The 27,943-nt window shown below is 38.5% G+C and overlaps 1 protein-coding gene across 4 annotated transcripts in view; it reads right to left on the minus strand.

The window, feature by feature from the left end:
• Nucleotides 1-27,943, minus strand: part of traf7 (TNF receptor-associated factor 7) — a 58,476-nt gene that overhangs the window by 12,360 nt on the left and 18,173 nt on the right. For 2 of the 4 annotated variants that reach the window (XM_048609557.1, XM_048609558.1), the window contains exons 2-12: nucleotides 17,953-18,074; nucleotides 16,485-16,542; nucleotides 13,857-13,948; nucleotides 10,716-10,832; nucleotides 10,073-10,165; nucleotides 8,742-8,775; nucleotides 8,236-8,419; nucleotides 5,655-5,789; nucleotides 2,478-2,695; nucleotides 2,074-2,147; nucleotides 99-147 (exon numbers count right to left, since the gene is read on the minus strand). In XM_048609557.1, the coding sequence (XP_048465514.1) occupies nucleotides 99-147; nucleotides 2,074-2,147; nucleotides 2,478-2,695; nucleotides 5,655-5,789; nucleotides 8,236-8,419; nucleotides 8,742-8,775; nucleotides 10,073-10,165; nucleotides 10,716-10,832; nucleotides 13,857-13,948; nucleotides 16,485-16,542; nucleotides 17,953-18,033 (1,135 nt within the window). In that variant the 5' untranslated portion in view covers nucleotides 18,034-18,074. Of the gene's footprint in view, nucleotides 1-98; nucleotides 148-2,073; nucleotides 2,148-2,477; nucleotides 2,696-5,654; nucleotides 5,790-8,235; nucleotides 8,420-8,741; nucleotides 8,776-10,072; nucleotides 10,166-10,715; nucleotides 10,833-11,361; nucleotides 11,522-13,856; nucleotides 13,949-16,484; nucleotides 16,543-17,952; nucleotides 18,075-27,943 lie in introns of those variants that run through there. The other 2 variants (XM_048609559.1, XM_048609560.1) reach the window with 2 other exon arrangements.

A 27,943-nucleotide genomic window follows, 5' to 3' on the forward strand; every position in this document is an offset into this window, starting at 1 on the left:
GATCTTCTTTACATTGCTCAGCATTCACAAAGTATTCAGGAATTATGTTTGTAGCTATGTATATTTTGAAAGCAAGCGCTGTTTAAAAAAATACTTACAGCCCAGGATTCCCATGTTTAACCTGGCATTGATGTGTGAAAGTTCATCCTATAATAAAATGAAAATCACACTGTTATCAAATTACATATTAGCATAGTATTGGTAATGATCCAACAATGAGGTTTGAACATTTGAAAAAATTCTTCCTACATTTTGTTTTGTACATCTTAAAACAATATTGAAGTCTACTCTAACATTTTGAATTGATCTTTTTAAAATGACTGTGTCAACTTGACCTGTATCTACAAAGTATCCTCAAGACTTTGAGTTTCTCTTTCAGATTATAGACAATGACCAATGACAATCTGACCAGAGGGCAAAGCAAAAAAAAACACAGGGATATTGAACATTATAACCAAAGCTTATTACCCACCATAGGTAAGGGTAGCGATAAGCGATAGCCTAGACTATTAATCCAGAGACCCAGGTAATGTTCTGGGAATCTGGGCTTGAATCCTGCCATGGCAGATGGTGGAATTTGAATTCAATAAGAATCTGGAAATAAGAGTCTAATGATGACCATGAAATCATTAACAATTACCAGGAAAAACCCCAGCAGAGTCACATTTGCCAACAACATCTTAGGGATGGAAATCTGCCGTCGTTACCTGGTCTGGCCTCCATGTGATTCCAGACCCAAAGCAATGTGGTTGACTCTTAACTGCTTTCTGGGCAATCAGGGATGGGCAATAAATGCTGGTCCTGACAGTGACACCACATCCCGTGAACGAACAAAAAAAAACGTATTTACAACACCTGTATTCTGCTTTGAAATACAAATGATTGAACAGAATCAATGTCAAATGCTTCCAAAGACAAATTAAATGATTCTATTTTGTTGCACTGTATTGCTACTCTGCAGTGATTTTCATACTGTATTGACATATCACTGTGGCTTTAAGCTTTCTTACGATCTGTGCAAACTTTCTGCATTTATAGAGCCCACATCAAAACTATGCTACGGGAGTCTGCAAAAGACTGGCATCATCAACAGCACTGACAAGGTCTATCCTTAAGGACTTTGTTATACATGTATTAGTTTTGCAAAAACATAGGAGCTAGGAGCAGGAGTAGACAATTCAACCCCTCGACCCTGCTGCACCATCTAACATGATTATGGCTGATCTCACCTTTGCCTCAATTCTATTTGCCTGCTTGCTCTCCATAAACCTTTAACTCCTTACTAATTAAAAATCTGTCTACCTCCTCCTTAAATTTGTTTTATGTCCTAGCATCCGCTGCACTCTAGGGTAGTGAATTTCAAAGATTCACAATCTTTCAAGAGAATATCATAGAAAATTCAAATTGCTTCCATTTTAAAACACAGAATTTAGTTATGAGACATAATTACGAATTCATACAAGTTGCCTTTGAGGATGCAGGTTTTCATTTATGCTGTTTAACTACAATGATTTTCCGATATGTTGTTCTTTTATAACATTTTAAGTTGCAGAAATATCTTACAGTGACTGCCATTATAAACTGAACAGTTTATTTCAGGGCTATAAGAACCCTACATGATTAAAGAGATGTCCTGTGCACAACCGCTTGAAAATCTAGTACAATAGATTTAAACAATTAAATCAAAAAAATCCAATTCCCAAAAACCAAAATATGGAATTGAGCTGTGTGCAACGTATAGCCTAATGGACAATTTTAGGAAATAGGAACTAAACATGTACTGTGTTGTTTTACATCTTTCCATGTTTTGCAACAATACTCTAAATGTGTTTTTGAACTTCATTGCTGTGTACTGCTGCCAGCAATCTCAAGACTGTCAGGATGTGCCATCTGTACAATCTGCAGAAAACAAACATCCTCGTTTCCCAGAAGTATGGATTGTCTGATATAGGCAAATAAACTCAAGAGCTGAAGGCACAGTAAACAGAACCAGCATTTTGAGTCTGAGTCATAAAACAGTATTTTGAACCCAGTTACAACTTGACATCAAGAAACAAACTTCACAGATCTTACACTTAGCATTGATGCATCTCTGCGGAACTCCATTAGATCCTCGCTGAGTTTACTTTGGTTCTCATCCAAAACATCTGAAACACCAGAACATCAGTGTGAATTCCCAGTCCACAATAAATAACGCATACACCAGTCCATTACAGTTACTAACCTCATCTTACAATGAACTGACTACATCACTAAGGCATCAGTTAACCCTTGCAGAGCTAAAAGGGTTCTGCAATGTCCATATGCATTATTGTTTCTGACAGTTGATTTCTCAAGTTACTGACACAATCAACAGGTTTAATAATAAAGCATGGACAACTTATTTTCTAAAAGATACAGAACGCCAACAACTTAGTTAAGATTCCAACCTGAATAAGAAGCTAATTGATATAGTTTTGGATATAAGTTTTATTTACCAAACTTTAGCTCCAGAGACTTCTCCAACTGGTCAAGTTTCTCAGAGAGTTTCCCAAGCATTGATCGAAGGAAGGCAATCTCTTGGTCTTTTTGAGCCAAGCCTACTTGCATCTCATGAAAGCGGTCATCAGTTTGCTGCAGGAACTCTTTCAGACCCTCAAACTTGCACACCTCTAGGTGGGCTTCATAGGTGTCCTGATTTCCGACAAACGTGCATCTGATTCAGGAGTGGGTAGAAAGGCAGAGCACAAAAGTAACAAGCAAATCAGTTATAAACCAATAATGTATTGGCTTCTACCTATTGCATTTGCAGAATATGACATAGCCATTTTCCTAGTACTTATCTAATCAAGAACATTTCTTAAGAATGCATAAAGGAAAAGACTGGTCCTGTGAAAGTCATAATTTAATATTAACAAATTGCATTATGGTTCCTGCTGCTTTTAATGTAAATGTCCAACTCCTGAATGGCTCAAATAAATAGGTATTTGCATAATGACAAGACTTATACTGAAAGCTCATTTAAACTTGTGATAGATATAGGGTGACATGAATTATAATTTCGGTTTGGTGATAAGTAATATTTGACTAACAAAACTGCAGCAGCAACTGAATCAGGAATCAAAGAATTTTAACATTGACAAATGAAACAGGAGACGAGTGTTCTGTTTCATTCTACTGTACTTTGCAATCATTTTTTTAAGAAGAAAAGGAGCCAGCACAAGGAAGTGCAAGTACAAAAAGGAGGAAAGAAGTGATGAGATAACGAGAGAAGGGAGGTGAAATAAGGCATCCTACTACATTTCACAGAAATATCTCAAATTAATTAATTACCTAGAAATCAAGTTGCAGTTGTTTTTTGCACAATACACACACCCACTAACAACAAATGTGACAAAGGCAAGTTAATTAACTTTTGGTAGTGCTACTTAAAGGAGTAATGCTGACTAGAGCACAAGAACTTCCTTTTCCTCATCTGGTTCCCCAGGTTTGCACGTGGCCTGGGAAAATTAACTAGGTGGAGTTTTAGGTTTGCAATGATCTGATACAGGGATACTTTATTCCTGACTGATGAAAGTTAAAAACAATATTTCTCAAGATGATTGTGCTCACCTCGAGTATTCTGAAAACTGTCAACTGCTCGTTTATGTATATATTAATACTCTATTCTTAAATGAGAATTCTGAAACTTTCTTTTCAAAGACAAGACTAGAGACGATAGAATAATTTCATAGTAAGAAATAAATGACAGTACTCAGTCCTCACCAAAATCATCTTATAGCATAGCCAGAGGTTATTCATACCAGCATATCGGTCACCCTTCACAAACTGTAAAACTAATTTTATTGACCTTCAGCTTTTCGCTGTTTGATTAGTTGGCTTATTTCATTTCCAAGAATTAAATCGAGCAATGCTTCTTCCTTTGTTGAACTAAAAGCTAGAAATATCTAGGAATCACTCCCTACTTTAACTGTGTGTATCACCGGTGTTCCAGTCTACTTTGGGCTACTGGAAGTTACTCAGCATTATTACATTGTTATTGCTGCAAATCTCTGAACTGTCTGCAGATTTTCCCATCTATACATTCCTCACTTTAACAAGCTCCAGTTCACAAAACAAGTGATAGCTTGGTGATTGACTGGCGGGATGCAACATTGATGGTGACTCACACAGAACTTGTATGAAACTTTTATTCGAAAGGATGAAATCAAGAAATGAAGAGAGCTTGGCACTCTGTTCACATGTAATTTATCTGGTAATATACAGACAAGCAATTTAGTATATTCACCTTGTAACTTATTTTTAGTAGTTAGATTCAGAGGTGTACAGAACAGAGAAAGTCCCTTCAGCCCATTGCGTCTGTGCTGGTCAAAAACAACTAATTATCTGTTCTGATCCCATTTTCCAGCACTTGGCCCATAGTCTTGTATTCCATGGCATCACAAGTGCACGTCTAAATACTTCTTAAATGAGGATTTCTGCCTCTACCAGCCTGACAGGCAGTGAGTTCCAGTTTCCCATCACCCTCTGGGTGAAATATGTTTCTTTACATCTTCTCTAAACCTTCTAGCCCTTACCTTAAATTATGGCCCCTGGTCATTGATCTATCCATCAAGAGGAAAAGATTCTTCCTGTCTATTCTCCTCATAAATTCTATTCACTTCAATCACTTCTCCCATCAATCTCCTCTGCTGCAATGAAAACAACCCATTTCTAACTAACAGCATTGAGCCCCAGGCAATGTCCTCGTAAACTGCCTCTGCATCTTCTCCAGTGCAATCACATCCCTCCCATAATATGGATTACAAAACTGCACATGATATTCTAGTTGTGGCCGAACCAACTTTTTGTACAGTTCCAGCATAACCTCCCTGACCTTGAACTCTGCGACTCTGCTAATAAAAGCTAGTATCTCATATTCCTCCTTAACCACTTTATCTACCCATTCTGCTACCTTAAGGAACTGGTGGATATACACAGCATGTCCCTCTGATCCTTAGCGCTTCCCAAGGTCCTACCACTCATCATCCACTCCCTGCCCTGTTTGTCCTGACCAAGTGCATTTCCTCTCACTTATCCAGATTGAATTTGATTTGTCACTGATCTGCCCATCTATCCTGTAATCTAAGGCTATTATCGTCACTATTTAGCACTGCATCAATTTTCGTATCATCTGTGAACTTACAGATCAACTCTCCCATATTAAAGTCTAAATTGTTTATATACACCACAAACTTCAATGACGTCAACATTGATTGCTCAATACCACTGGATACTGGCTTCCAGTCACAAACACAGCCCTTGATGATCAGAGTCATTCCTGCCACTCAGGCAATTCTGGATAAAATTCGCAAAATTTTCTTGAATCGCACGGGCTCTTTTACTACCAGTCCTTCATGCAAGACCTTACCGAAAGCCTTGCTGAATTCTAAGTAGACTATATTGAATGCATTGTCCTCATCTACGCACCCGGTTATCTCTTAAAAATTAAATCAAGATTGTTAGATATGACCTCCCCCTAACAAAACCATGCTGACTATTCTTGATTAATCCATGTAGATTAGTCCTGTCCCTCAGGATTGCATGCAATACGGTTCCCACCACTGAGGTTAGACTGACCAGCTTGTAGTTTCCTGGTTTATCCCTTGAATAACGGTAAAAGCACTAATACTCACCCATACTTTGAGTGAGGACATTTGATGTGTTCACATTCTTTAAGATGAGCATCAAGATTCATTTTTAAGAGTGGTGGACAGTTTGGGTTGTTAGGACAACGAACTGGCCGGTAATCACAGCTGCCCTCATGGTCTCTGCAGGAAGATAACTCATTCTGATAAGAACATTTAATTCAGGGACAAATTCTGTTGTTATCTGTAGCAAGATTATAAACTAATTTCATAAATAGATCAGTTTACAATTTTACTATAAAACCTTTAATGAGGAAATGCACATTCAATCTCTATCAGTACATGCAATCTCTGACCTGGCTTCTAAATTTAAACATAACTTACCACCCTGAAATCAACTCTCAGCAGTTTACACACACAAGGTTTTCAGTTACAAAGTGGTTATTTCATGTGCTCTACTTCACATCGTCTTCATTTATTTCTAAGAATTTTGAATTTAATTAACAAGAAGTGCAAAAGGATTGGACACAACAACTGAAAACAGTAGAAACCCCGCTTCAGCACACACTCCAGTGTCAAGTAGAACATAATAAAAGCACATGGTGTCACTGTTGAAATAAGTTGGTGTTTTCCACAAAGATTATTATATTAGACATGGTTCAATGGACTTATCTGATCCACAATAACAACTATTAACCAGGGGCACTGCACTGAAACTGGGAAGCTGGCACTTCAAATTTAAACAGTCTGTCTCTAGTGCAGGAATCTGACATACTCTGGCAGGCAGAGTTCATTAGTCAAGGTTTGATCAAGCTAATAATGCAACTTTGTTTTTGCAAGGAAAGTGGGGTTGGGGGACTGGGGGAAGAGAGGAATGATTGCCCCAAAAATCATTGACTGTATTGAGACAGTAATGATAAATTGCGATCTATTGGACGCACAAAGAAAAGAAGGGAGAGAGAAAAGGGATAGTAGGAACTGCAGATGCTGGAGAATCTGAGATAACACGGTGTAGAGCTGGATGAACACAGCAGGCCAACCAGCATCAGAGGAAATTTGTTTAGTGCCTTTCCGGACTTCAAAATCTCCCAAAACATTTTACAAGCAGGATGTTGAAACAGTCACTTCTGTTACAAGCAAAGACTGCAGCCAGTCTGCACAAAGTAACATCCAGAAACAAATCATGATGAATGATGACAGAAAATGCTGGAAAACCTCAGCAGGTTTGGTGGCATCTGCGGTGATAAAAACAGTTCACATTTTGAGTCCAAAAACTCCGCTTCAGAAATGATGCTGAGTTTCGCCAGCATTTTCTGTTTTTATTTCTGCTTTTCAACATCTGCATTTTTTTTAAAAATTAAAATTAATTATCAATTCATTCATTTACATGGGAGATAGCTTTGCTCTTTCTGAATAATATAACATGGAATTATTTACATTAATTGAAATATGCATCTAGAACTTAGGTCTTCATTTGAAGGAGAGCATCTTCAACAAAACGGCAAGCCCTCAGTACTGTATTAGAGTGTTAGCATGGTTTACATGATAAACCGTAGCACTGAGGTTTGAGCCCATATTTATCAGGTGCATGAGACAAAACTCAAGCAAACACTTGGAAAACATGATCAATACCTGATATCTTGATTATTTTGAGGGGAAATTTGCAATTAGGTTTAATACAATCTACATGGCTAGAAATCAAAAGCAGGGCTGTGTAAGTTTAGTTTAAAAATACATCTTAGATCAATGAAGATCCATTTACACCTCCTTAAATGTTCAAACATTTCTAGTAGGAATCAAAGTTCTCAAGCTGATTACAGCCTTCAAACACTTAAAACCAAGTCCCCGTTATTAAGTACAAAAGATGTGGGAATATTGTTTACAGCCACAGCTGGATAGGAATTACTGCTATTTTTTGCATAGTTGAGTTCCTATTCTCAAATAATATGCTGCAACATTTTAAAGTTTAATCAACTTTGAGGTGAATTTTTAATGCAGATTAACGTACACTGAGCAGCCAATTGAAGCACATTATTACCTCGTCTAGTTTACTAATACACAGTATCTACTAACAGGCTGATCCTTTATGGATTATTTTTTGTGTTAAAAACATAGTTTGCTATCCACCAGAGTCATCTTATCTTAAGAACCAGATAGCGGCCTTCAAGAGATGTGAATAATATCTAGGGTCAGTGACAGCGAAACAGGAAGCCAGTGAATGCCAAGCTTTTCAACTAAAGTATGAGGCTGCTTGCAATGCACATAGATGTTGTCTCCTGAGAAGGATAATTTCAAATATTAGAAAACATTTTCTCATAAATTAATGGGATGAGTAAAAACAATACATCCTTTATCTTAAATACAGTGTGGAGCTGGAGGAACACAGCAGGGCGGTCAGGCAGCATCAGAGGAACAGGAAAGTCAACAGTTTGGGTTTACACCCTTCATCAGCATCTGCAGTTCTTGCTATCTTCTACATGCTTTACATTAAGTGTTTTGGTTCTGGAAGGTCATTTGCCCAGTTTAAAAATAAATCATTAAACTGCGAATCACAGAACTTTGCTGAAAAGTAATTTATTAAATCAGCTGAGTGATCATACACATTTATTTTTGATCAAGTTCAACTTACTTTCTACCACTCAATTTAACAGTGAATGGACATCCACGTGGGTCAACCTCAAAGGCCCCTGGTTTTCCATTTGATCCTGGCCGGCAGCCATATTTACAGTGGACAAACAACTCTCCAATCTGCTCAGCTACAGCTATGTTGTTAACTACAACTGTCAGCTTTGCATTGTCAACAGGGCACTTTTCTGAAAGCACAAAAGATTTAATTAAAACCAAGCAAACACATTCAAGACAGTGGTGCTCTGCAGTACATTTTATTTATACTCTGCAAAACAAAATTTTTCAACTTATGACATCCAAACTATAATTTGCTGTGATAGGCCTTTATGTATGTATGCTTTTTAAAAAGGTTGATACATGGGTTGAAACATTTATTACATTTTCTCACTGAACTTTTTTGAATACATAGTGTTGCACTGATTACAGTACAATCCCTGTAAAAGGTGTGCAGTTACAGCCAAAGCTTTCATAAGATACATAGTTTGGTACACAAAAGCAAAAACTTACCAGATGTTAAGGCGCACCTTCTACAAAATGTGTGCTATTTTAAAAACAAAAGAGAAACACTGGTGTTACCAAGTGCCATTTTAAACACTGCAAGAAAGATTCACAAGAATTGGAAGTTGTGTTTCAAACTGATTCATTCCTGAGCATGTTTAATGCACTAAAGTTGATATATTGCAAGGGTTTCCTTCCTGTCCTGATTGAAAAGAAACAAAGAAAGTGCCAACTCTGCATAAACAGGGTGAACCCCCTCCCCCCAGCCAAACATTTGTGATTCTCTCATATTACAGTAAAAGGTTTGAATAACTCATGAAGTTGTGCAAATTATGCAACTTATTTCTCAGTACCAGCTATTGGCATGAGATTGGAAGCTTCACTTTGATAACATTTAACCACCTCCCCATCCTAATTCCTGCAGCTGCACAGCAATGTTGAAAACACTTGTCAAACTTGGACATCATGTCCAGCATGCCTACTTCCTGCTGAAGGGATTTTCCGTGCTAACAAGCAAAATCCAGTTTCCTGAGTGAGAGCTTTAACAGCACACAGCTAACAAGGAGACCATTTTGCAAATGATATCTCCAGAAAAACTAGCAGACTGGTAACAAAGCAATATTACATACTCAAGCTGAACACAAATATAATTATTGCTAAATGCCACACCAAAAACATCAATATCTTTATTTATTGGAATTATCTTTTTGTTTGAAGCGAGCTGAAGTTCATGGATGCATGCAAAAACCAAATACTGAATAGCTTCTTTACTCTGCACAAAATGTAACCAAGATATACAATCTGAATCTCACTGAGCATTAATCCCAAGGAATATAATTTATATGTCAAGAATCAAAAGGATCAATATGATACACATTGTTAAAAAAACAAAATGAATGCAGTACAACCTCTAAGTGTACTATTTTCACACTGTGGTAATTTAATGAGTGCCCACTGTCAGTGAGAAAGCTCCCTGGCAAAAAGCACATAACAGAAATTCCGACTGTCACTCTATACCAACTCTTGGTTCTTGAAGATGCCAGAGGCTCAAGTCGGACAGTTATTTCTGCCACACTTTCCCCTGCTCATCTTTAGCATTTGGAGTGCAAGATACAGTCATTTAAAACACTGCAATGCTTCAACTGAACTACAAAAGCTGTGCACTTTTCTCATTAAAAGGATATTACATAAAATTTCTTGCTATTTTACTATACCACAAAATTGTTACTATTTTGCATGGGATTGTTACTGCTGTGGCATTGATTACATCAGCAAATCATTAATGTACTCCAAAACTTTAAAACAAAGAGTGTAATAAAATTCAGAATTATAATGCCTACTCCACATGTTGTGATGACAGGATCCTTGAACACACTGCAACAAAGTTGGCAGCATAACTTCACCGAAGGTTGTTCAGCAAAAACCAATGGTTCCTAGAACAAACAAAATAGATCACCATTCATAGTATGGACACCAAAAATCAAACCAGAGTGACAGACCGACAATTTTTAAAATAATGATTTACTTCACAGAGATTGCAAAATAGCTTGCTTTTAAGTTGCAGTTCATTTAACTAGCCACTAATTTATTTTGACTCTATCTTCCTCACTTAGCCTTTATAAGAAAACATTTCTAAATAAAATCTTACAAATAAATGTCAAGATAAATGGCAGTTTTGGAGGGGTCAAAAGGAAACTTTGCTTTCATTTTAGTGATTTTGTTAGTTGACCACCACAGTAAGCCAATTGTTATGTTTCTAGTTCTAGACAAAAGTCTTAAGTATTTTTGTGGTAGATGATTTTTGTATTGCTTGGCTGGATTTGGGCACATTTAATTTAAATCATAAAGCATTATGTTAAAATGCACAGAAGAAAATGTTATGGATGCTAAAATCTAGGCTCTTGCCCATTTTATGTAAAACTAAATGTCATTTTAACTCCCCTCCCTTCCGCAAACAACTCCCAAGACTGACAATTCACACACCTGCTCATCTTCCTCTTCATGCAGAGAAAATGTAGATCGTAGGGACATACTGGATTCTGAATGCAGTGACCTAACAGATATCGCTGAGTCTGACCGACGTGGAGTACTGATTGGAGGCTGCAAAAAGGCATCACTATTGTTTGCATTTCACATACTATACACAAACAGGATTTATTCTCTACTTGTATAACTCTGATCATTATCATGTACACCATTTTAACACCATTGTTTATTTTAAGTACAAGTGCAAAATAGAAATGGTCAACACTAAACTGAACATTTTCTATACATTTCACTAATAAACAATTTAATGACACAACTTACATACCGAATACATTGATTTTTCTAAAAAAACTCAGCATTAAATTCTATTTCCACTCAACATTCAGTCAGTAACAATATACAATATTTCACAGATCTAAAGAGTGAAAACTATAAATTATTTCGCTGTTGCATTTACCTAACCATTTATAAAATGCAGCCATGCATAGGACTACCACAGGACTCAAGTGCTGGGAAAAGCACATCAAAGACCAGCTTGTCGTAATGGCATGAAAGCAGTCAGCATAACAGTAACTCAAACACAAAACAAAATAAAACCTGGTATCATATTATTTTTCAAAGTAGAAAATACAGAAAAAAATACCTTGGGACTTTAGTTAAACCCGCTGTTATCTCCACATTCTAACAAGTAAAAGGATTTGCTGGGCTAACTGCGGCAACATTAGCACTCTGCAGCAGCACTTGTCCTAATCACTGCAACCTTTCTGCCAAGTTTTCTATCCCAGCAAATCTGGCAATTTCCTGCTATTCAATTAACATGAGTCGCACTTTGCTGTTTCCTGCACTGGGGGCCTAACCAAGGGCAATAAAATATGCCATCGACATACTTTACACAGACAACTTAAAAGTTTGCTTTTTGTTTTCAGAAACAGTTAATTGTTCAGGAAGGTACTTAGAAAAAGCAAGGCAAGTTCCATATTAAAAAAAAGTAGACTTACTATCATTCAAATTTAAACTGTATCACTGATTTGATCTAAAATTAAATATGGAATGGTAGGTGAAGAGAAAAATTCAGCAGGTCTTCACTTATTTGAAAGGATGATGAGTTGCAGCGCCTATTCTCATGCTCATGCTGCTTATATTAGGAGTCGCACAATGAACACAGCATTCCAACAACCTTAGGGACCCTTAAAGTATAACCCAAACTAAGCCATTAAAATGTAATAGCTCAATCCTATACATAATGTTCCATTTCTCTGGAAACATTCAGATATGGAGCAACCATTTCCTGAGGTGAGAAACATGGATATTTGCCAAATTCTACTCTCCCAGTGACCACTTCTTTCAGCAATTCCCTCCTTAGCCTCACAGCAGCTACTCCAACTTACTTACAAACGTTAAGTCTGTAAATCTGTAACAGTTTTAAAAGACTGGACTCGGATTCCTGACATATTTGATTCTTTTAATACAGCAGTTGTTCAAAGTTCACAAGAATGCAGTTATTTTCACAATGAGTTAGCAAACAATGTGGAACCGTTTCAACAAAAATAGAAGGTAAAATAGACTCTCAAAAACTAGAGACTTGTGAATGTTTCTCAATTGTGGAGGACAATGTTGGAAAAATATAAGAAAAGATTAAAAAATCATATGAAAAGATACAGAGTGATGAGAGAAAGGCAATATGGGTCCTGAAAAGCCAGTTGATTGCTGGCTAATTTTAGTTATGCTTGGAGCAGCTTATGGATAAAGCGGATGACAAAGCAGGTACTATCATCTTGTCTTTGAGGAAAAGCAATAGACACTAGTCTTCATGACAGACTGACTGCTGGGATGGCAGGACTGACATAAGAGAACTGCATCTGTTAGGATTATATTCACTGGAGGTCAGAAGAAGAAGAAGGGGGAATCTCAAAGAAGCCTGTAAAATTCTAACAGTACTAGACAAGGTAAACGCAGGAAAGATGTTCCTGGTGACTAGGGAGTCCAGTACATGGGGGTCACCCTCTAAAGGATGCAGGGCAGGCCATTTAGGACTGAGATGAGGAGAAAATTCTTCACCTAGACACGAATAAGCTTATGGAATTCTCTGCCACAGAAAACAGTTGGCGCCAAAACATTGAATGTTTTCAAGGAGGAGATAGATATGGCTCTCAGGGCTAAAGGGATCAAAGGGCACAAGGAGAAAGCAGGAACACAGCTCTGAATAGGATGACAAGCCATAATCATACTGAGTTGCACAGAAGGCTCAAAAAGTCAAACGGCCTGTTCCTGTTTTTTATTTTCTATGTTTTACTTGGTGAATGACCACAGGACATGTAAAATAGTGAAGTGGACTGATGTGTGGGTGAGATGATGTCAGAGAAGTGTCAGATTATAAACAGTACAATCCCACAGAATTAGCATTGGAGTAGTAATTGATTTAAATGTTTATCAACTATTTAGAAGCTGGAAAATTGTTTAAAATGTCCAAGTTAGATGATTCTAACCTTGATAAAGCACAAGCACATCCAGATAAATGCGATCATCCAAAGGGCATGCACTATCACTAGACAGAGAGAAAGATGGCTGATACAACTCAAAAGGAGCAAACATAATGTCCTGAGATTAAGTGGAGGTGAGACTGTAGGTTATACATTTAATGGGATCTACTTGAGATCATAGTAGGAAAAGCACCTTGGGAGAGTTTGGTGGAAAATCATTAAAACTCAGGTCAAAATATACAGTGAAAAAATAAAAACAGCAAAGAAAGGAAATAAAACATTGGCATGCACAGCTAAGGTTGTGACTTTGAAGTCTGAGATGTTGAAGTTGCGCCTGGTCCTAATGAGGCAGCTGAAATGTTGTTTCATGTTTACCTGTATTACTCGAAGTATACAGAAATATCAGAAGCAATACAGTGGGATATGAGACCGATTCCTAAACATAAAGAACCAAGTTATCAGGAATATTTCTGCGCCCTTGAGTGATTATCATCATTCGGAGAACAGGGGTGGCTTTAGAGGAGGTCTATAACATTTTCAGGAGGTTGGAGAACTTGGACCCATTGGAGATTTTCCAATTGAGTAGAGAGTTTGAGGACATAGTGGTAGAGTTCAATACTAAAGATGTTTAGAGAAACTGTAGCCTCAAAATACCTACCATTACATCATCCTCATCCCTTGGTGAATAGGTCAGGGTACTGGAGGATGAAGGGGTCCTCCGGTGCTGCTTGAAGGTATTTGTCCCATCAGCTGTACATCAACAGAATAAAATTAGTCCTCCTTCATTTTAGTATTGTCTAAAGCTGTAATTTCAACTTTCTACATAAACCAAGTGTCATTTTATTGTGTTTTCTCACAGTGGAAAATTTTAATAATTTTAAGGCATCAACTTGCATTTGGTCAAGCATTTCACTATTTATCAAGTTATTTATTGGTTATGGCCAACCACAAAAAAATCTAGCATTTCAAATGTTGCTGCTGAATTGGTGATAAATAATTCCTAGGTACAGCAACTACAGTTGCAATCAGTGCCTATTACAGTTTGGAGAGTCCTGACCAGAACTCTGTGCAAGCCAACTTGCTAATATTTATTTCAGCAGCCCATCTCTGGGCTACTTTAAAACTGCCATGCCCAGATTAACAGACCTGTTCAAAAAGTTTGCATCTTTGCACTGTTACACACAATCTATCATTTTCCAATATCGCAAGAAGTAAGCCAAATAAGGGAACATGACATGAAGCACAAATAAAGAAGAAAATAGAGAGTCAAAAGGAAGAGATGAGAAATAATAGTGGAAGAAAGGCAAGAGAGAAACACACAGAAAGAGACGTGGAAGTACAGAAATGGAGGTGAGAAAGAAAGGCAGAGGAAAATGTTGTAGAAAGGAAAGGATAAAGGAAACAGGTTAAGAAAAAGATGAATGTAAATGGAGGGATAAGAAAGAAATCAGAATTGAGGAGTTATACAACATTTCATGCATTCCCCATTACTATTTGCCTAAAAAGATGTAGAGATTCTCTTCTCTTCTCTCTCTTTAGCGTCAATAATTACTTTTATTCCAAAAATATATTCTATTCACAAATTATTATAAAGTTAAAAAAAAGGTCCATAGAGACTTTGCAGAAAATGCAGCGAATTTTCATATTCCTCATTACAGCCTGAATCCAGTTGCAACAAAAGGACATTTTTTTTAAATCATGAAAGGGAACTATTTACATTTCTTAAGGCAAATGAGGGGGTCTCACATCTTAACAGACCCTCATTACACTTCAGCAGAAAGACCGTAGACTGTGGTCTTACCCGACTGTACCTAGGTGGCAGCTGCCCCAAACTTTACTGTGTCCCTCAACAGTAGCCCTGGACCTTGGAATGCTCCAGTCAAGATCAACTCTTTGCACTGGAACAGCAACAAGCTTCAGGCAGACCAAAGAGGATCTTCCACTGAATTGATGGCCCTCCAGGTGTGATCAATGTTTGTCTGTGTGTGGATCCTGGTGAACAGCCTGTATAGCACCAAGTCCTACATCACAGAGCTGCTAGGAACAAACCTCGATAAAAATCATTGCATGTCTCTCCAGACCTTCGTTGCAAAGGCACATTCCAGACAGTTTCACTAAAAACTAGGTAATCTACAGTGTAACTATCATTCTGTTGGTTTATGGCTTGGCATAAACATAACACATTTCATATGTATGGACCTAATATACCTGAAAATTAATGGGTGATAAAGTTTCATAATTAACAATGGGTCAGTCATAACAATATTTCCATTTCTCTCAGGAGTGCACCAGACCAGGGCCTCCTCAGTTTTCCTTCTCCCTCAAATCTATCACTGAGGGTCATTATCATTACGATAAAATCATTTCCTGTCAGCACTGCAACAAAATTAACTGCTAGACAAATGTTTCATTACTTGTAATCAAATAATACATGCCATCAGCAATATTTTTTACTCAAGTGTACACTAATGGTGGCTTACTTTGGCATCATGACTAACTGTAGGTTTTAATATATTCATACAGTGCAATCCTGTCATTATAGATTGAAGTAGTAAGCAGTGAATTAATAATAAGTTGACAACTGTGCATTTATCTAGACCACTTTGACTGCACATTACTTCATTTTGCAATAGACCAATCCAACTGATATGGTAACATTTAGAATCAGTAATAAATGAACTGAGAAAGTGCTATGGAATTGTATATTTCACTCTTTAAAACTTCAAGAACTAAAAAAAATTGTAGAGCAGATTTGGCTAACTCAACATAGGCTAAATCAACAGTGAACGGAAACTCTCGATGGGTACATTTTAAATCATAGAATCAGAGAATTCCTACAGTGTTGAAATAGGCCATTCGGCCCATCGAGTCCACACTGACCCCTCGATGAGCATCTCACACAGACCCACCCCCTTATCCTATCCTTGTAAACCTGCACTTCCCATGGCTAACCCACCTAGCCTGCATGTCACTGGACACTATGGGCAATTTAGCACGGCCAATCCACCTAACCTGCACATCTTTGGACTGTGGGAGAAAACTGATAGAAACCCACGCAGACACAGGGAGAATGTGGAAACTCCACACAGTTGCCCAAGGGTGGAATTAAACCTGGGTCCTTCGCACTGCGACGCAGCAGTGCTAACCACTGTGCCTTCTTTTCAGTCTTTTTTTTTAAAAATCGTTGGACTACCAGGAATTGGTGGGACTTTCAAAGTTATCAGATGGCTAAGTTTCACTACAGTCACACAATCCTGCATGGTGTCCAAATAAAAATCATGCTTACCTTTAGTGATGGTCGTAACGGTAGAATACGCTGGACCAAAAGTAGTTTCCATTCTTGTCTGTTTTTGAAGGAAAATAAAAAAAAGATTAAAGTCCAGGTCTGGGGGAGGGGATGCAGTGGTAACGCAATCAAGTTAGATCCTGAGGTAAAATTTTGGCTCAACTGGATTTGTACCCAGCCAAGTTCCATCACAATTGAGAGCAACTCCCTCTCCCCTATGCGAACAATACTAGAAAAGACAAGAGTGGCAGCATGATGGTACTCATTAGAATTCCTGACAGTTGCTTCTGCTGCAGCAAATAAGTACACTTGCATGTTGCGGATAAATTTCCATGCCGCAGATGAGACCAGAGTGGTGGGAGTGTGGTCCCAAGTGTCTCAATGGTAATCGATAATTAATAATTTGAAAAATTTTCATCCCTTAATGTTGTGGCAGGTGCTGCTCTGATGTTTGTGCTGACCAACGCACAGTTCAGTAATGCTGCCAAAACCTAACCTCCATTTTTCACTGATGTGCATGAATTATTTTGCACTTGTAATAAGGACAGGAGAATAGAATAGGAGCCAGAGGTCTCTCCCCACTGGACTTCAACAGCAAGGTGGAATCTCAAAATTCAGATGCATTGGTGCCTGTGATGTAGCACAATCCAACAAAACTAATTTTACTAATGGCTCCTGACTGGTTGATGATCTCTTTCATCACTCCTGTAATTAACAAAATGTATAATAAACTAAAAGTGCTGTATAGTAAATGTGCTTCTACACTGTAGCATCTGTATCAGGTAAATCTTCAAGCACCTTGCTGTAGGAATGGAGGCTTTCTAGGTGGATATCAATAATCTGCCTTTTGTGGTAATATTTTCCACCTCCACTTTCCAGACTGGATTGATTCTTCACTGAAGAAAGTCTCCATGAGTCTACATATATCATTTCCAAAGGTCCATTCTGTGTGCGTCAACAGGTTACCTACTTTGGGGAATGGCAAAAACATTTGCTGTCAACTCTGATCATATTACCATCCAATGTCCATATGTATTTAATGGGAGCAGGAATCAGAGCAAGAGATGTTGATGGCAACTGCAGTAACCATTACATGTTCAGCTGAAGCTCACCTATATTCATGAGATTACTGTGAAATTTTGTAGACTCTCTTCCAAGTTATAGTCCCTCCATTTTCCCACTGAATTTCACTCTCCCACACAATGCACTCATGTAGGATTTGCTTGGTTCCCTTCTCTCTGGCAATGCCACACAAATTGGCAACTGAAAAAGCCTGGGGCGTTGCTTAAAAAAGGACGTGCCCTACAGTTCTCCATTCTTTCTGCGCATGTTCTGCTATTTAATTTGCTGTTTCCAATTTCAGAAAATGCCATAAAAATTTACAGTTCAGGGGAACCTAATGTACAAATTCTTAGGTTTACCTACAACAGATCATCTCCATCTATTTGGTATGATAGATGACACTTACAATGCTGGTATTGTCTATCACTGGTATGTTTGTGGCACCTCCAGAGAAACGGTTGTAGCGATTGATCTTGGTTGAGGTCATAATCTAGAACAACAGCCAGTCTTCTAATTTAGGTCCATTCCCTATTATTGGAGAAGAAAAAATAAAATTATGAACTGCATGTGGTGAGTGTGCATGCATGTGCATGTTATATATTGTATTTAGATCGATAAATTCTTTCAAAACATACAGGAGCAATCATAAATTTTCGGTTTGTGTAGAATATTCAGAAAACAAAACATTAGCCAGAGATTACAAAAAACAATGTTGGAACATTATATATGGGTTTTTTTTTGAAAATGGAAAATTGCACAGTGAAAGGACTCTGTACTTTGACTGTGATTTCCACAGTCAAAACTCTGAATAGTCCTCCCCATCATGGAATAGGTGAAAGGAGTTACACATTGGCAAAGTTTTTTGTCGTTCAGTAATCATGTCAAACAAGAAAAAAAATGCTGTTATGAGGCTGAAAATACATTCTGCCCACCACATAATGGTGCGGAGTCATGTATGAATTTCAGTGCCTGTACAGTGCCAAGTATGCATGCTATAAATATCAGTGACTGACTGATCAAATCAAACATGTTTCTTCCATTGTTCAAAATAGGCAGACCAGGTTCAACCAGGTCATCACTCAAAACTGAAAACGTTTCAATTGAGCAGCAATTGCGAAGCAATCTTCAATGGCGTTAATACCTACACTAACAATCAATTTAAGATTGTCAAGCTCATAACATGGTTCACTTATACTTGCCAGAAGTGAACATATGAAGCAGGAGTAGGCCATTCAGTCCCTGGAGTCTGCTCCATCACTCAATAAATACATGGCTGGTGTGATTGTAACTTTAAATTTGCATTCGGACCAACAGCTGATGAATTTTTGTGAAGCAAAGGCGTGAAAGGTTATCTACCTGTCTTATAAATATTCTAAGACTCTGCTTCCACCACCTTACAAAAGGAAGAGAGTTCCAAAGACTCTCAACTGAGACATAATTGCACCTCATCGCTGTTTTTAATGGCAAGTGGGGATCCACTCACAGGGATTCATTCCCTACACACGAAAGAAAATGTTTAACCTTTGCACTTTTTTTGAATTGCCCAGGAGGCGGGGAACCTACAGTTCCCGGTTGTTTTTTCCTCAACAACAGAAAAAACCATGAGATATCAGAACAGAATTTAGTTATTCAGCCTACTGAATCTGCTCTGCCATCCGATCATGGCTGATATGTTTCTCAGCCCCATTCTCCTGCCTTCTCCTCATAACTTTTAATCCTCTTGCTAATCAATAACCTATCTATCACTGTCTTAAATATACTCAATGACTCGGCCTCTACAGCCTTCTGTGGCGACGAATTCCACGGAATCACCATCCTCTGGCTGAAGAAATTCGTCCTCATCTCAGTTCTAAAAAGTCATCCCTTCACTTTGAATCTATGCCCTCAGGTCGTCATCTCTCCTACTAGTGGAAACATCTCCACATTCACTCCATCCAGACCTCTCAGTATTCTGTAAGTTTCAGTCAGATCACCCCCACATTCGTCTAAACGCCATTGACATAGATCAGGAGTTCTCAACCAATCCTCATATGACAAGTCCTTCATCCCCAGGATCATTCTTGTGAACTTCCTCTCTATTTCCTCCAAAGCCAGCATACCCGTCCTTACGATACGAGGCCCAAAAGTGCTCAAGATTTCAAATGCAGTCTGACCAGAGACTCATTCAGCCTCAGCAGGACATCCCTGCCCTTACATTCTAGTCCTCTCGAAATGAATGCTAACATCGTAACTGCCTTTCTAACTGTCAAGTAAACCTGCATGTTAAGGTTATGTGAATCCTGAACTGGGATTCCTAAGTCCCTTTGTGCTTTGGATTTCCAAAGTGTTTCCCCATTTAGAAAGTAATCTACACCTGACTTCTTCCTACCAAAGTGCAGAACCTCACACTTTCCAACATTCCAACATCTCTTTGTCCACTCTCCTGGCCTGTCCAAGTCCTCCTGCAGCCTCCCTGCCTCCTCAACACTACCTGTCCATGAACCTATCTTTGCATCATCTGAAGATTTAGCAACAACCCTTCAATCAGATTGTTAATGCATCAGAGTCGACTTTCTAATCAATCAGCACTTAATTCTCCCAAACAATAAACTGAGATCATTTGAAATTTGGCATTCTTAATTTTGTCCTGAGGAGTAAGATAAAATGCTTCAGCAACTTGCCCCTCTTTTCAGAAATATTCAGGAGCTAGTTTTGTATCAATCCCAGGCCTGTTGCCTTGTATCGTAACGTGGTATCAGCTGCGCATCAATAGATCTACAGGCAGAAGGAGCAACATTACACACAGAACTCTCAATGTAAATCAGAGGGAGTACAGATGTGGTGGTGACGGTGTTGGACTGGGGTGGACAAAGTCAGAAGTCACACGACACCAGGTTATAGTCCAACAAGTTTATTTGAAATCACAATCTCTCAGAGTGCTGCCCCTTTGTTGGGTGAAGTTCACTGATGAAGGGACAGTGCTCTGAAAGCTTGTGATTTCAAACAAACCTGTTGGACAATAACCTGGTGTCGTGTGACTTCTGACGGAGGGAGTTTTTTCAGCAGTATAAGGAAAATCAAGTAGGGTGTATAATAGATTGTCAATCTGCAACCATTGGCTTCAAGCTTATGCTGAAGCTTACGGGTTCCAGTCGCTATGTGAAATGCTAGATGTATTGTAAATGGAATCTGGCACTTTTCCGAGGTCATAAACCAGTATTAGTCCCCAAGGACTAATCAAGAAGATAGAATGAAAAGGAGGGTGTTATTCATAAGTTAGGTTTGGTAGAAATAAAGAAACAGAAAGTGTACAATGTAGCAGGCAGCGTTTCAGCCTGTCATCTGTGCCAGTTGAAAAAGGAGACATCCAGACTAATTCCATTTTCCAGTTCTTCATCCGAGGCCTTACAATTTAAAACACTTCAAGGTACCTCCAAGTATTGCTTAAATGGGCTGAGGGTTTCTGCCTCACCCCCAATTTCAGGCAGCTAGTTCCAGATACCAACATAATCTGGGTAAATTAAAAGAAAAAAATTGGCATTTGCCATGCACACAACCTCCACTCAAACCATGTTTAAGAACATATTTGATATAAATTCACCCAGAAAAAAATACATTCCAACAATTATGTAATAAAAACTCTGGGATTTGGGAGCCCTTGTGCACAAATCACAAAAAGCTAGTATAGATGTTCAGCAGGTAATAGAGAAGGCAACAGAACTGAAGCAACCAACAAAAGCCAAAAGATTTTATTAGGTAATAAGTACTTATCATAGAATCACAGAATCCATACAGTGTGAAATCAGGCCATTCGGCCCATCAAGTCCACAATGGCCCTCTGAAGAGCAGCCCACCAAGATCCACTCCCCTACCTTATCCCTGAACCCTGCACTTCCCATGGCTAATTCACCTAGCCTACACATCCCTGGACACTATGGACAATTTAGCATGGCTAATCCACCTAACCGATGTATCTTTGTACTTTGGAAGGAAACCAGATCACTCAGAGGAAATGCAGGCAGACACACAGAGAACATGCAAACTCCACACAGACAGTCACCCAAGGATGGAATCAAACAAAGGTCCCTGGCGCTGTGAGGCAGCAGTGCTAACCACTGAGCCACCGTGCCACTCCTTGTGTTTTTGAAAATAAAAATCCCAAGTGTGCATAATTATTAGGAAAAAAATACAAGTTTCAAAATTTTGTTACGTCTGTTCTTGCCATATTTGCTACATAATAATTTCAACTAGTGAAAAGAAAACAAACACTGGATTTCCCAGAAATTTCCCAAAATTCCTTAACCTCTGCAAAAATAATGCAGTCCAGATTAGTTTCCTCAATGCGCCCACTATTTACATGATTCAAAAAAATGTCATGCTGTTTTAAGAGATATCTTTTTTAAGGTGTTTTCTGGCCTCCAATTTGACAAAGACTATTTGCATATCAACACCAACTTTAGAGCTAACAAAAACTAAAGTACCTTTAATACATTTTCTAAACCCCAATCAATTTCAGAGAAGTGAATAAAATAAAATTTCCATCCGGTCAGGTTCTGTGATTTAAAGATTCCATGTTCGGGAAAGAATTATGAAACACATGTAAAGTATTCCCTTGATAGTTTAGCTGAGTGGTAAGAGGCCGAATGCTACAAATCCAGAAAGAAACATGTCCTGGTTGTGCCAATAATCTTACCTGGTCAGTCTAACACACAGATCACCCACATTAACAGCATGATTATAAAGAAAAGGATAAGGGCAGAGTACACTATGACAACAGTTCAGCCCCCGAGCCATTAAAACATCTCCACCATCTGCAAAACTTAAATTACGGGAAGAAGGCATTTAACTTTGGCATAGCTTAGCAAGCTCAGCACTCTTCACTTGAAAATTCAGGCAGTGAGGCTCACTGGCCACAATAGCCAAGATGTCGATGTATTCAGAGCCATAACTCAACATGTCACCACACATGGATACTTGACAGTAGAGGCTTATGAGACGGCAACCAAATACAGGTTATCATAAAGAATATTTAACAAAAATTCAACTAGTCAAGTCTCCTGTGCAAACTGGAATCATTTTGTGTTTGCAATATAAATGTCAAAATAAAAGGGGCCTGCTAAAAATTTGTACCTTGTGGTTTGATTGGAATTTGCAGTAAGTGATCTTCACGAAAGTGGGTGACGTCAGCAATGCTTCCAACAGCAGCATCACCTTGCAGTATAAACTCATGCAGTCCTAGCAATCAGAGCAAAAGAACACAGCTGCGACAAGGGCGAAGGAATTTAGTTACCACTATCCCTTCCCACTCTGGTTATGTTGCTGGCGCAAAAGATACCAGCTTTGAAATAGAGTCATACGGCACAAAAACAGAACCATTGGACCAACTCGCCCATGCCAAGCATGTATCCCAAACTAAACTGGTCCCATTTACCTGCATTTGGTCCTTATCCCTCAAAATCTTTCCAATTCATGTACTTGTCCAAATATCTTTTAAATCTTGTAATTGTACCCACCTCTACCACTTCCTCTGGCAGCTTATTCCATGAAATGGTTATTTTTCTCAAATCTGGCTAAGGCCTTCATATTTGCAGATGTACCACAAAACCAATTTGCATAGCTGCAAAATAAATAGGTTGATATGCAAAGTGAACCTGGATGCCAGATACAGGCCTTTCCTTCCATCCTCCTGCAGCAAAATCCACAATATCAATGAACATTCAGCTTCCTTCTGAAGGTTACAAATTACTATTTGAATACATGTAAAGCTAGAACCATTCCTCTGTACAAAGGGCTGCAATGCAGTCAAATGTTACAACATTAGCTGGTGGTCCAAACAACTTGTGTTTACTAAGCATGCTTTCAAACATCCTCCTGCTTTTTGCAGAGTTTCGTTTCTGTTTCTCGGAGGTGGGGAAGAGAGAGGAGCACTATGGAATACAGGCACAAATAGCTGGAGTGTCCTTAGCTATCTGAATAAAAAATAAATGAACTGGGGGACGACAAGTCAATCGTGACCTTATTCCTGAATGCAGCAAAGAACTACGATGCTGAAGATCTGTAACAGAAATTATTGGGAGAAATTCAGTAGGTCTGGCAGCATCTGTTGAGAGGAAGTAGAATTAAGACTTCAAGTCCATTGACCCTTCTTCAGAATTTCTTATGCTTGCATTGTTTTAACTGCAGTTAGGATGAAATGTGAGAGGTTTCACTTAACAATTGTAGCCTGACTCAATGAAACAGCAAGTAAGTACCAAAATCAAGCTGACCTCTATCTGTACAATTCAATAATGGCAGGTATGACTTGTTCTTGACAAATAGCATGTGTTTATTTATAGTGCTACTGGATGTCCCTAACTTACCAAAACAAAAGTTAACTCTCTGGTAACAGGTGTTGTATGCCAAGATAAAATAAGTAAATTCAAAGTCGTAATATTAATGTTCTTAAACACACAATTCTGTTTTACAAAGCTAGGTGAGACTGCCCTGGTAAAACGGATTTCTTTACCCAAGGAAGATTTGCCAGACAGATTCCTAGGATGGCAGCATTGTCCTGTAAGGAAGCAATGAGGACACTGGCCTGTATTCTTCGTGGTTGAATAGAGAGACCAATCTTTTTGACACATAGAAACTTCTTACAGGGTGGATGCAGGAAGATTCATTCCCATGGATGAAGATTGTTGTTGTCTAGACCCAGGGGGCGGAACATCTGATAAAAGGTAGGCCATATAGGACTGAAATGGGGAGGAATTTCTTCAATTGGATGGTGGTGAATCTTTAGAATCCTCTTCCCCAGAGGACTGTGGAGCTTAATCATTGAGTATGTTCATCACAGCGTTCAATGGATTTCTAGATATTGAAAGTAACAAAGTCGATGGGGTTTAATACTAGAAAATGACAGAGCAGGCTGCATAAGCGGAATGACCTACTCCTGATCCTGTTTCCAACTAAAGTGGGCTTAGCAATCAAGGGAAAGCACCTATAATTTAAAACTGTATCTAATCAACAACGGTCTTTATGGCACCACACATCAGGATATCATATCATTAAAATTAAATACATTTATTACTGTTAATTTAATAATAAGTACTCATTTCACCAAATGCCCATTGATTAAATGTGACTAATTAAATCAAAATAGTTTTGTTTCTCGTCATGAGGGATAAGTAAACAGGAAGCAGATGAATAAACTGGGTAACTTCAAACCCCCAGCCCCCAAAGAGCCAATTATACTAGCTAGAGGCACGCAGGATTGAAAGGCTTGGATAAGACAGAAAGAAAAGTTGTTCCCATCAGTTCACGGTACAAGGACTAGGGAGCATAGATTGAAGGTTTTGGAAAGACATACTTGAGGCAGTGGGTGGAGCGAAAAGAGCAGAATGCAGGAAGAGATCTTTTGTGGTGAAGAACTTTTCCTGTTTTACGCAATGGGGATGACGCGGAACTCACTGCTGCTTATGTGAATGTAGAAGCAGAGACTATGAAAGATTTCAAAAGGAAACTGGATAGGCACTTGATAGAAATAATCCCGAATGGCTACAGGGATAGAGCTAGGATTGAGACTGCCTGGATTATTGTGGACATGATGGGCCGAATGCCCTCCTTCTGTGTCAGCACTATTCTTGAGCAGTAAGTAACAGAAGCGAACAGATTACTCAATTTCCTCACGCAACATTATCTGCCATTTCTCTTCACTCAAGTGGGAGCATTCAAATACAAGTAATATAACAAAGAATAAGTGGGAGGGATGGAGATTACTGTAATGTCTCAATAAAAGCAAAACACTGCAGATGCCGGGAATCACAAATTAAAAATAAAGTACTGGAAAAGATTTAACATTTCACATCCAATACGACTCTTCTTTGGAACTGAAAGGGGTTGGAAAACTGTTTTTTAAGCTGTAGACAGAAGGAACAGGTTGTAAGGATGCTCACAGCCAAAGATAAAAGGGTTGCTAAATGGAGGTGACGGCAGATGCAGTCTGACATGCAGAGTGTTTCCAGCATTTTGTTTTTATGTCAGATTTCCAGCACCTGCAGTATTCCACAAACAGACCAACTTAATGGCAGTGGTTGAATAGGAATATAGGAACAGTACTGGCCGCTCAGCCTGTTGAGTCTGCCCATCATTCGATATGTTCATGACTAATCCAACACTTTAATGACTTTTATTCACCCATCTCCATAAGTCCTAATGCCAACAGCAATCAGAAATCTATCAATCACTACCTTAAACAACAAAAGAAACAAGTTTCCACAGCCATCTGTGGTAGAGAAGTCCAAAGATTCACAATCCTCCGAGTATAAGAAATTGTCCTCATCTTGGACCTAAGTGGCATCTCCCTTATTTTTAAATTGCGCCACTGGATCTAGACTCCCCAACCAGAGCAAATATCTTACCTGTATCGACCCTGTCTACCCTTTTAAGTTTTTGTAAATTTTGATGAGATTACAGCTCATTCTTCTAAACCCTAGAGAATACAGACTGGGTTTGCTCACTCTCTTTTCATAGGACAGTCCCGCCATCCTGGGAACAAGTCTGGTGAATGTTTGTTGCACTCTCTCAATGGCAATTATATCTTTCCTGAGATAGAAGACCAAAACTATACACAGTACTCCAAGTGTGGTCTAACCAAGCTCCTATACTACTGAGGCAAGACTTCATTATGCATACACTCAAAATATTCGACTTTCTTTCATACAGCAAGGGAAATATTGAAGCTGAGAAAAAACTCCAAAATGTTTGTAAAAGCAACAAGTAAAAGAATAAATAGCTCATGACGTAGCATTTTTTTTTAAAAAAGCTCAAACAAAAAAGGAGATTTATACAGCCCTTTAGCATTGCACACTATTAAAAAAGAAAGATCAAAACCTATTAAATATATAGGAATATCTTGTGATAAAAATGATTAATAAAAGGCCCTTGCAGAAAAGAATTTTGTTTGAAGGCACAAGTCATTCATGACAGTAACAACTAAGACACATTAAAGCATCATATAAAAATTAATCCTTCACCAGAGGCAGTTCAATTTAGAAATGAATCTTGTCTAGTGTTTGCCTTCAGCATAGATTTCTATTTGTGACAGCATGGTTAAAATGATTAACTTACCCTTTGATAGATGTTTCACCATTCAACGCTGCAGTATCCCAGGACTGAATACTTGGACCATCCGGAACTTATTGTCAAATGCTATTTAACCACACCAGCTAGCCCAACTCTTTTTCCAACCTTAAACTTGTTAGTTCAAATGTTATGGACAATAGAGAAAGGAATGGGGCACAAATGTTCATTATATGGTTCCTACATTATTGCATGACGAATGTTAGTAAAGCACTTTCAGACATTTATTGGTCATGGAATGTGCTATAAGCATACAAGCCTTTCTTTCCTTTACAGTTGATCATTGACTTTGAGGGCTATTGAGTGGCAACTTGCTGCCAGACATCCGAATCAGTACAGCACACTCTGAAGGGAATCTGGGACCCACATGTTCAGAGCAAACAACAGTCTGGCTCTTCTACCAGATTTAAGAATCCACTCTGACACTCGGATTATAATCCACAAAGCACAAACTAGAATAGTTAATCCAATGAAAAATCACATGCATAAAGTAATTAAAGACTGATTAAGTGAGGGACCTGTTTGTACATTTGATACCTTGGGTGATACCTTCCCCTTCCAACTCTACTGTCTTCTGGCTGGGTAGATTTTATCACATGAGGTTCCATTCTTATCTATAGAATGGTAGCTGAAGAATTGCTTTCAAGTGCTTCTCTTCCTCAAAACCACACTGTTATTACCTCTGGTGTCTCACAAGGATATATTTTGGCTCCTTATTTTCCATCGACATGCTATCGCCACCCAAAAGTGTAGTGTTAGTTTTCACATGTACAATGACGATAACCGAATCTACCAAAGCCACCGCTTCTTTTGATTCATTCACTGTTGCTAAGTTATCAGCGTTTATCCCGACATCCAGTACTGGAATAACAGAAAAGCCTTCCAATTTTTGAAGACTGAAGTCACAGCTTTTCATCCCTGGTCCAAACTCTGTTCCCTAGCTACAGACTCCATTCCCCTCTCTCGCAATCAGAGTAAAAATGTTTGTTTGCAACTTTTCGTGTTGCACTAATCCAGAAAGGAGTCTCCAAATTCATATTCATGCCATTAAGATTACCTACTTCCTCCTCCTTAACATCACCCGACTTTATCTGTTCCTTATTGGTATCCTGTTACCTTTGACCTGACTATGCCAATGCACCTCAGCTGGTCTCCCTGGTTTTATTTCCTGCAATCCTGAGGTTAGCCAAACGTCGATTGCCCACATTTAACTCACAGCAACTCTGTTCCCCCATTGTGCACACCCTTTCCAACTCACATTAGCTCCCAGTCAAGCAACTGTTAAGTTTCAAAATCTTATC

This window comes from Rhincodon typus, chromosome 21, assembly GCF_021869965.1.
Source record: "Rhincodon typus isolate 14 chromosome 21, sRhiTyp1.1, whole genome shotgun sequence".
NCBI lineage: Eukaryota > Metazoa > Chordata > Chondrichthyes > Orectolobiformes > Rhincodontidae > Rhincodon > Rhincodon typus.